The sequence below is a fragment of the Monodon monoceros genome, unplaced genomic scaffold (genome assembly GCF_005190385.1).
Source record: "Monodon monoceros isolate NGI ecotype Baffin Bay Population unplaced genomic scaffold, NGI_Narwhal_1 Super_Scaffold_20, whole genome shotgun sequence".
In the NCBI taxonomy this organism is placed as follows: Eukaryota; Metazoa; Chordata; class Mammalia; order Artiodactyla; family Monodontidae; genus Monodon; species Monodon monoceros.
Window position 1 is genome coordinate 47,973,297 of NW_021703777.1, and position 11,077 is coordinate 47,984,373.

General features: G+C 36.0%; 1 protein-coding gene across 1 annotated transcript in view; it reads right to left on the reverse strand.

Annotated features, from left to right (window-relative positions):
- Window positions 1-943: 943 nt before the first annotated feature.
- ALB (albumin) overlaps window positions 944-11,077 on the reverse strand; it is a 17,019-nt gene continuing 6,885 nt past the window's right edge. Inside the window, exons 8-15 of the mRNA XM_029235213.1 lie at window positions 9,992-10,206; window positions 8,543-8,675; window positions 7,105-7,202; window positions 5,578-5,716; window positions 4,487-4,710; window positions 3,179-3,311; window positions 2,470-2,537; window positions 944-1,109 (exon numbers count right to left, since the gene is read on the reverse strand). Coding sequence (XP_029091046.1) covers window positions 2,496-2,537; window positions 3,179-3,311; window positions 4,487-4,710; window positions 5,578-5,716; window positions 7,105-7,202; window positions 8,543-8,675; window positions 9,992-10,206 — 984 coding nt within the window. The 3' untranslated portion in view covers window positions 944-1,109; window positions 2,470-2,495. The remainder of the gene's footprint in view (window positions 1,110-2,469; window positions 2,538-3,178; window positions 3,312-4,486; window positions 4,711-5,577; window positions 5,717-7,104; window positions 7,203-8,542; window positions 8,676-9,991; window positions 10,207-11,077) is intronic.

Below are 11,077 nucleotides of genomic sequence, written 5' to 3' on the forward strand. Positions count from 1 at the left end.
CCCTCTCAGTTATCAGGTCAACTGTCATGGGATCACAGTGCTTGTGTTCAAGTCACCCTTATTTTACTTAATAATCGCCCCAAAGTACAAGGGTAATGATGCTGGCAATTCACGTCTGCCAAAGAGAAGCCATAAAGTGCTCCTTTTAAGTGAAAAGGTGAAAATTCTCAACTTAATATGGAAAGAAAAAGAATTGTACACCGAGCGTGTTAAGATCTATGTTAAGGACATATCTTTTATCTGTGAAATGTGAAGAAGGAAAAAGATATTCATACTAGTCTTGCTCTCACACTGCAAACTGCAAAAGTTATGGCCACAGTGCGTGATAAGTGCTTAGTTAAGATGGAAAAGGCATTAAAATTGTACGATAAGGTATTTTGAGAGAGTGACACCACATTCACATAACTTTTATTACAGTATATTGTAATCATTGTTCTGTCTTATTATTAGTTGTTGTTAATCTCTTATTGTGCCTAATTTATAAATTAAGCTTTATCATAGGTAGGTATGTACAGGAAGAAAACATAGTATATATAAGATTTGGTACTCTCTGCAGTTTCAGGCATCCACTGGGAGTCTTGGGACTTATACCCTGCAGATAAGGGAGGACTACTATATCCTTACAATCCTCTCTATCTTTTTGGTCCCCCACCTTTATAATTGAGTCTTAGTAGTAAGAAGAAGCCATGTTTTGTATGCCTTACCTATACCACAGTTTCTATTCTTTTATCCAGAATTATCATAATGTTAAAATATTACACTGAATGCTTATAATCCATAACTCAGAACAGTATTAATGTTTCTTTTACATAATTAACCCATAAGGAACTAGAAGTCCTCCACTGAAATGGGGAGAGAACAGTGGAACTTCCATAGCACCTACAAAATTTTCAGGATGGCAACACATCTTTGAAAAAGAACAGTCATGGACAATTATGTTAGATTCTTTTCATTTTTTTATTAATTGTAGCACAGAGAAAAGAGGCAAAATATTTAAAGAAATTTGTGTTCTTAAGACAGGGTGTTGGTTAACACCAACAGAAAAGAAAAACAGATGAATAAGCTCTGAGTTTTCATTTCTCTTTTTTTCCTCTTACTCTCAGGGTAGGCTGAAAAACAAAAAGATAAATATAATTACTGTTTATAAAATGGCATGTGTTTTTTCAAATCTCTTCAAATGAATGCCAAATTGCTTAGATTGCCTTTCCGCAATTTCCACCAATGAAAACAATTCAAGCCTCTCCTAGACTTATGGCAGCTGAATTCTTCTGTTGGACTAGGGGAGAGGACACAGCAATAAGGATTGTAAAGTCCTGTCTTCGTCACACAGGCTTTTCATCATTAACTCTCAGGGTCATTTACTTAACTCCTACTTTTTTTTTTTTTTTTTGCCACAACACACAGTGCGGCTTGTGGGATCTTAGTTCCCGGACCAGGAATCAAACTCGTGTCCCCTGCAGTGGAAGCGTGGAGCCCTAACCCTGGACTGCCAGGGAATTCCCAACACCTACTTCTTACTTAAATTAATTACAAACAAAAAAGTTGTCTTCTCAAAGTTAGACCTCTAGGAAGAAAATCTTGCCATTTAGGACTAAAACAAATCTCATTTTGAAATGCCCAAATTTGCAAAGATATGAAGTTGGTTCCTTTCCTGAATGCACAATATGAAGGTTTTACCATATAGGCAAAGAGCAAGTTAAAATCTAATAGTGGAATAAACATCACAGTTTAAAAAATATGAAAATAATTCATGCTAAAAAATAGTTGGACAAATTTTTTCAAAAAGGAAGTTCATTCTATTTTTTATTATAATTTCCCCCAAAATACTACACCAAAATGGGTAAAACATGTTTATGTTCAAACATCTAAATTTTAAAGTGGGCCTTTTTGTCATAAGAAGAGAAATTCTCTTAAAGCTCAGCATGTTGACGCATTGGAAACTTAGTAGCAAATTATTTACTTGTAATAAAAGTTCACATAAGGTAGACCTATCATATTCTCCAATGAAATGAATTTGTTCTTGAGCTATATGGTTGAACCATATGAAATCATTGATATTGAACTGTTTTTGTACATACAAAAATGCACTTTCATATGGTCCAGCCTATTGCCTAAAGTTTCCCACTCCTGAGCCAGTACATAGTAGAATGACTCTGTCTTCTGTGTCACATTGGGTCAGAACAGGCCAGTGGTTAACTCTCAAGCCCTGGTTTGAATCTTTAATTTTGGCTCCGTGGTTGGGTAGTCCTTGGGTAAATTATTTAACCTATTTCTTGATCTATGCCTTCATTTTCTCATCTGCAAAATGGGAATAATAATGGTACTCAACTCAGGCAACTATTCTGAGAAGTAAAGAAGTTAATATATATAATCAGTTTAGAACAGTGGTTAGCACTGGTCAGTTGATCTTTACTATTTTAATAATAACTATTAAAATTAGTTTTTTAAAAAAGTCTAAAGTGTAGTTACCTGAGATGCTTGTGGTTGTGTTCTTTTTAGGCTATGGCTTCTCGAGTTGAAACAACAAGTTTTGGACCCTAAATACAAAGAAATGACAGATGTGGGGAAAATATTAGCACCACTATTAGGGTAAAAAAGTAACATTTATACAGCCATTGGTGATTACAAAGTAATTTTATGTACATCACATCCCTTAATAACAGTTTAGTACTAGAATCTCTAGAAGGAAGCTCACCAGCATCATTGCCCCAAAAGGAATAAAAAAATTACTGTCAAGTCATAGGGGGAATATTAAATGATTCAGACATCTAAATATAAATTTCCACACTAACCTGTAAAATAAACATTCAGATTCAACCAAATCACAAACCAGCATTTTCAAGAAAATGTTTAAATAAATTAATGCTTTGGTTTGATGATGCCTCTACCAAAACATCTCAGGCTTTAGAAATATTTCTATCTATATTCATAAACATCACAACTTTGGCAACAGAACAAACATTACAAACACTTAGTAATAAACTACAGTGCAGCAGGAGATTTAAAAGAAAAAAGAGCTATTTCAGTCATTTGGTAAGACAATTGTATGAAGAATAAGATTCCTGTTCTACATGCACATAATGTCTTTCAGATACTTCAACCACTAACCCCTAGCTTGATCAAATGCAACAGCAAAGGAAATTAGACATGTGAAAATGAAGGCAAACAACTCCAGTACCTCCAGAGCAAAGCAGGCCTCTTTGTCATCGGCTGCACAGCACTTGTCTACAAAAGCTGCAAAATTCCCCATAACAGTTTTCAGTTGTTCCTCTGTTACCTTGGGTTTGTGTTTTACCAGCTCAACGAGTGCACTGCATTTGAATGAAAACAAAAAACAAACAAACAAAAAAAACCGGAAAAAAAGTTTACTCTCTACAGAAAAATGGAGATGGTAAAAATGGTAGCACTGCTACTTAAGATGCTAAGTCTTAGAGCCAGACAACTCTGGACCTGAGGCCCAGGCTTACCATTATAAGCTTCAATATTCTTATTTGCATAATGAGGATAATAAAATACACCTTCGCAGGGTCAGTGGAAGGATCAAATTAAGTGATCAATGTAAATTGCTCAACATTTGTAGTGTCAGTAAATCTCAACAAATCATTCTTCAGTAAATCACTGGAAAGGATGATGTCATTGCATTTATATGTTATTCAGATTTTGGAAGTAATGCCATATGGAAGTTTTAAAATTTGAGAGTTAAAAATGATCCTGAAAAACTTACTTATCTTGGGCTCCATTTAAAAAGTTTCTAATCTGAGAATCTTTATATTTGGTTTTTGTAATCTGCCCATTGAAAGTTAATAGTGGAGCGGCCATAGGAAATAAAACTATCCAATTCATGGGAGTGGGTGGTTCTCTTTCACTGACATCTACAGAGACAATAGTGCTAGAGAAAGAGTCATATGGGCATGACAGGTTTTGCAATATGACTTTTAAGTCTATGTCCATGATCAGAATCCACCAGAGATAATAGCAAATTTATGTTGCTAAATTTCATGCAATTATAACCCCTTGTGACAGCAATAGGGAGTCATGCCTCAGAACTCTAAATCTCAGATATTTTTAATCCAAGTTCCATTCTCAAAAGTCAGGTCCTGAGGGGTTGCCTTGTCTGTGCATTGCCATAGAACAAACTGAAAATAACCATTCAGGCCTAGAATTAAATTTTCATATGATCTCTACTAACTAATTTGCTATCTGCAAAAATGCATCAGTTCAGTTTTTTCTACTGGACCTAGCCTAAGCTGTCATTCTACTGCAGCTTTTATCCACAAGATTATTCTGAATGGTACTGTTTTTTTTTTTCTTTTGCTAAGAAAACAAAATGCTATCCATTTTATTCTTGACACTTTTATCTGCTTAATAAGGTCAATATTTAAGTATTTAAGGTATATAATCACTACTTAAGGAAAAGTTGCTCACTTTAATTTACAATTCTCACTATCAAGACTACAAACACATGCAGTAATGAAGTACTCCTCACATTTGTTTCTTGATTTGTTTCTCATTCTCGGGAAGTGTGCATAAATCTGCATGGAAGGTGAATGTTTTCTCATCAAAGGCTTTGGGTTCATATGTTTCATCAACTGTCAGAGCAGAAAAGCATGGCCGTCTGTTCACCAAGGACTCCGTGCAGCATTTGGTAACTCTTTCGCTAACTGGTGTCTTCTCGTGCAACACGCACAACCGGTTCAGGACCAAGGACAGCTAAAATCAGGCAGGAGAGCAGAAGTTCAAAGGAAGCATAATGAAAAGTTTTCCATGAATTCCTACCTTCCAAAGGACCAAAACAAATGTTATATTTTAACTAGCAACATTGAATCCTAGGTTGATTTGAGAAAACGATTTGCTTATTTTTAGAACTACAAATAATAAGGGACTTTGAAGTTTTCTCTTTTAATTAAATATGTCTACATTTTAAGAATAATTTATTGAGAAAATAATTGATTAAATAATTTGAGGTGAATCCTGATATATGTCTTGGAGTAGGGAAGAAATAGTCTTATACTGATACATTAAAGATCCAATGATGCAAAGCAAAAATAGAGGGTAGGGCTTTTCTGGTGGCGCAGTGGTTAAGAGTCCGCCTGCCGATGCAGGGGACATGGGTTCGTGCCCCAGTCCGAGAAGATCCCACATGCCGCGGAGCAGCTGGGCCCGTGAGCCATGGCCGCTGAGCCTGCACGTCCGGAGCCTGTGCTCCGCAACGGGAGAGGCCACAACAGTGATAGGCCCGCGTACCGCAAAAAAAAAAAAAAAATTTAAAAAAAGATCCAAAGAAAGTAAAAATTTAGAAAATTCCAGGATGGAACATTAAAAGTTCACAGAATTTTTTCAAAACAGTTTTATCATTTTTGGAATCTTATCTAAAACCTCTTTCTGATGGTCAGGATAATACAGGTGACCAAATCCTGGCTGCCATTACCATATACACAAAACACACACACACACACACACACACACACACACAAACACACACACATTAGCCCACCCTTGCTTCTGAAAGTTAGCTTTGTCAATATCTAAAAGCAAAAGTTCATCATTATTAACTTTATTGTGTTCTAAAAGACTCACATAGTCTTCAGCGCAGGACATTCTTTCTGATTCAGGATTCTTACAACACTTAGAGCCCACTCTTCCTAGGTTTCTTGAGACCTCCACGAGAGTTGGAGTTGACACTTGGGGTACTTTCTTGGTGTAACGAATTATGAGCCTATAACAACATAATCCATGTGTTTTCAGCCAGGCAAGAAGCTGTCTTTTTCTAACACATCAGGTCAAGCAGAGATCACTTAGCCAAAATCCACTAAGATGGTTTTCCATTCATAAAATTATCATCTCCAGGTTGGCGGGGTAATGTGGGAGAAGACCTTGTCCTGAGCAACTAATTAAGCCTAGCTTTGAATCCACCTGTGCTGTATAATCTTAGGAAAGTGGCTTACCTTATTGTAATTCAGTGACATTAAGATATTTATTAATTGCTTCTTTCTTTCAATAAAACCTACTGAGAGCTTAACATACATCAGCACTGTACTAAATTTGAAAGACATGGATGAAATTTCTCACCCATGAAATGGAAGGAAATATACCTGACTCAAAAGGGATAGTGCAAGGATTAAATTAAAAGGAACAAAGCATGCAATCAACCTGATGTGGTATCTAGCATGTAATAATCATTTACTAAGAATGCTAATCACCAGTGAAAGCCAACGTATGACCATAATCTACTCAAGGGAAGAGACTATGTCTTGTTCATTGTTGTTATTCCTAGCACCTATAGGTAGAAGAGTGTTAACATGTGTAAGCTGAACAATAAATAACTAAATGATGTGTCCCTTCCTGTCTTAACTTCCACAGATAAGGCTCTATTTAATTGGGACATTAATCTATCATCTTATTGAGCTACTGCTACTGAAAACCTACTATTTTCTGCTCTGTGAAGCATTGCTATATTTTGTTTGCTCATAAACTATTTCTTAACTTTCAAATGGCATCCTCAGTTCCTATATCCCAAGATTTGATATTTTTCCTCCCAGACTTAAGAGCCCAATTTTTTAAAGTGCACTCAAATATAGGCCTCTTCATCCAATCAACTATTTTATTTCATTTTCTCTGGTCTTTCTTGATGGAGAGTGATTAGAAATGATACTTTATTTTCAAGATTAAAAGTTCTATGATACGGCTTCCCTGGTGGTGCAGTGGTTAAGAATCCACCTGCCAGTGCAGGGGACATGGGTTCGAGCCCTGATCTGGGAGATCCCACACGCCGCGGAACAACTAAGCCCATGCACCACAACTACTGAGCCTGCCCTCTAAGGCCTGCAAGCCACAACTACTGAAGCCCGCATGCCTAGAGTCTGTGCTCTGCAACAAGAGAAGCCATCACAATGAGAAGCCCTCACACCGCAACGAAGAGTAGCCCCTGCTCTCCGCAACTAGAGAAAGCCCATGTGCAGCAAGGAAGACCCAAAGCAGCCAAAAATAAATAAATAAAATAAATAAATTTATTCAAAAAAAAAGTTCTGATAGGTGGTCTATAAATTGGCTTAAATATTTATTAAATGAACATGAAAAATTTAGTCAATAAGCAAAAATACTTACGCATTTTGGAATAGATACTCTCCAAGTTTTTCAAAAAGTTCACAGTTTAGTTTAATTAAATTCTTAGGCTCCTCCACAAGAGGCTGAAGTTTCTCAAACTGAAAAATAAAAGAATAGTGTTTACAACATTCTCCCTGAGGACCAGATGCAGGTTGTGTTTCATCCTTCTAGGCATAATGAGATCCTTCCTCCTTTCTGCCCAAAGCCATGAAAATAGATTTTTGATGTCAAATCTATTATAATATGTCCAAACTGTTTATTTGATGAGACCGTATGAGATAAGTGATTAAGAACATTCAGACTCTGGAGTGCAACTGCGGATGTTTGAGCCAGGCCAACCTGACTCATGTTCTAGTTGTGCAACTTTACTTCCCATCTCAAAGCTTTAGAACCCTCATTTCTAAGATGGAGATGAACATGGTACTCACCTCAGAGAACTGCTCTTGTAGACTACCTGAGCTAATGAAATTAAAACATAGCCTGGAATATAGTAAAAACTCAGTAAATGATGGCTATGATTGTAAGTATCATCATTATTAAGCCATCTCTCCAGTTGGACCCTGAGCTTTCTGAGATAAGACATTTTACCTTGGTCATCAGCTCCTGTGTGGCACTTGGCATATAACCAGTTTCTTGGTAGAGGAAAAAATGACTTTCCTCTGATTCTTAAGTTTGCGCACCACTATATGTGCTAGGAGTACTAAATATCTCAAACATGATAAAATTCTATTTTAGCATAGCTAAATATGCTAAATATTCTCAAAACAGATTTCCTCTCCACACTTAATTTCTTGTAAAACCATTATTATTAAACTGTCTCAAAAAAGAATTTGAAAATATTCTAAAGTACTAGATTTCACAATCTTTCTTATGATACTAATTCTTGATACTTAATAAAACTTGGAATCAGGTTAACTTTCTTTATATCTAAGTTAAATCTCTTAACATTTAAATTTAATTTATTTTGTTCTCAGGAGTGTAAAAAGGAGAAAAAGCATGGTCAAGATTTTGTGAAATTAGGGCTTCCCTGATGGCGTAGTGGTTGAGAGTCCGCCTGCCGATGCAGGGCACACGGGTTCGTGCACCGGTCCGGGAAGATCCCACATGCCGCGGAGCGGCTGGGCCCGTGAGCCATGGCTGCTGAGCCTGTGCGTCCGGAGCCTGTGCTCCGCAATGGGAGAGGCCACAACAGTGAGAGGCCAGCGTACCGCAAAAAAAAAAAAAAAAAAAAAAAAAAAGATTTTGTGGAATTAGAGGTTGCTCTCTTTGATCTTTCTATTTAAGGCTATTATTCCTATAATGTTTAAAAGCACAGAGTTGAAACCATCTTAAGAAAAAATCTAAATTGCACTATGTAACATTCTTGCGTTATTTTTCTTTCCTGTTATTAGAATCATCAGTTAAAGAGCTATATATTTTTTTCTTTCCAGAAACCTACCACTGTGGCATAGCATGCAGGAGGATCATCTTTGGCACAGCAATCCTCCAGTGTGGCTTCATATCCCTTGGCAATTCTCAACAGCAATGAGACAGCGTACTCAGGATGCCTTCTTGCATATTCATACAAAAACCTAATTAAGATGACAATAAAATAGCTTTAGTTGGACAAATGAGCAAGAAAAACTACATAATTGGGACTTCCCTGGTGGCCCAGTGGCTAAGTCTCTGCACTCCCAATGCAGGGGGCCCGGGTTCGATCCCTGGTCAGGGAACTAGATCCCACATGCATGCTGCAACTAAGAGCCAGTGCACACAAATAAATAAGTAAATAAAACATCAAAAAAAAAACCCCATAATTAACCACAAAATTAACTCATATCATAAAGGTCTGAATTTGACTAAACGCCATGCAGTAAAGCTTAGTGGCTAAGGACTTGGGAGTTCAGAGTTAAAGCTATCAAATCCTGGCTCTGCCACTTATTTTATTATATCACCTTAGGCAACTTATTAAAACTATCAACACTTTGTTTCCTCCTCTGTGGAATGGGGATAATAATAGTACCTATCTCATAAGGTAAACTGTAGGAAATAGATTACGTAATCTATGTGAAACACATGCGGTCTGGCACATATTAAATGTCTGAGGAATGACACCCGTTACTATTAGGTATAATTTGTTTGATTCAGACTATACCTCAAAAAGGTTCTGATAGATTAATAGAGATATTTTCTTAATTTTTTTCCTCTCTGTATGAGTAAATTCTTGATGGTTACATAATTTTATGAAATATTATTTAGTGCACAGAATACTATTATAATTGAGCAATAAAAATGCAAAGTTTATCACTACACTTACTGACTTTATATAATCATCGATTTTGTCATTTAATTGCTGTCATTTAACGCTGCCTTGCCATGCTACCAGACTTCTGGTCTTTTTAACCAAATATAAAGCACCTGGTAACATTCTACTTCTCTTTATAGTTCTTTGCTGACATTAGATATATCAATAGATAGGTAGATAGATAGATATAGAGACATAAAGATGTATTACATATATTCACAGATATATAAGTTCAAGAAATATTCTTTGAATGAATGCATGAATGGATAATATGTATATAATTTATGTATACACAAAATATTTCTACAGGTATTTCCAGAAATATTCCTAAGGAGTAAGGAATGAAATGGGGGTGTAAAAATGAACTTTTATTAGTACTTTGTACTCTTCTCTATTAATTGAGCATCTGCTATATGCATGTATAATTTTACAACAATTTTAAAATTAATTTTTTCCAAAAATGTTTAAAGACTGGGAGAAGAAAGAATAAAGAAACATTGTAGGCAGCATGAAGATTGTAGCAATTCCAAAGGAAAGCCTAGAATAATTTCCTAAATCCTGAGACCATATAAAACTATGAAAGATCATTCCTTATCCACTTACGTGCCCAGGAAGACATCTTTTGCTTCATTATAGTTTTTGCAAACTTCCTTATCTTCAGCAAAATCAGCAGCTAATGGGGACAGGTTTTCAGGCAACTCATCTTTTTCCACCTCTGCAATGCAGTGGGATTTTTCCAACAGAGGCTTATCACAGCACTTCTTCAGTTTAGTGGAGATTGTAGCTTGATTTTCACATATATACTTGGCAAGATCCGCCTACAAGCAAGTTGATGGAAACTGTTCAACGTAAATTGACTTTGCTGTGCTTCCTCCCTAGACTTTTACTATGTTGGCAGAACAAGTTCATTTTATTCTAAGACCATACATATACCAACCTGCGTCCTGTGAATATTTTCAGTCTGTGCTGCTAAGTCTAGAGACACAGATAGAACTACTAAAACATTTCCACTTGATTTGAAAAAAACTAGTCAGTAATAAGGTCTCATATCTGTTATTTATTAATTTTATATTTCTACTGTTAAAGCATTTAAATTTTAAACTAAAACTCAGTACTGTTTTTCCAAATACTCCCCACAAATTAAGTGCAGGCATCTTGAAACCAAAAAACTAAAGTGTTACAGATTTTTGAAAAATTAGTCAAAATCATAGTCACAGACCCTACTTACATTTACAATTGCCTTAAATTTTCCAGAAAGTGTACTAAGAGATTAGTATTCTGGTATTTGGTCATATTTTTCAGTTTGAGAAAAAGATACGCTAAATATTTGTATTTTTAACACGGACAGTTGAGAGAATATAGAGCAAAAAGTTGCATAATTTCCAAAGGTCTCTTCAGATTCTAGCCTTTCTCCAACTCCCCCACCTCCTTAAAAAATCTTCTTACAAATCTACCTTTGTAACTGTCTTACTTCAGTTTTAAGCTTTTGTTCTCAGAATATGAATGAAAGGGATTACAAATTACTGAATGAGGTTATCAGATCACTTACTGAGTAGGAGAAAGAAAGAAAGAGAGGGAGAGAGAGAGGAAAGAAAGAAAGAAAGAAAGAGGAGAGAGAGAGAGAAAGAAAGGAAGGAAGGAAGGAAGGAAGGAAGGAAGGAAGGAAGGAAGGAAGGAAGGAAGGAAGGA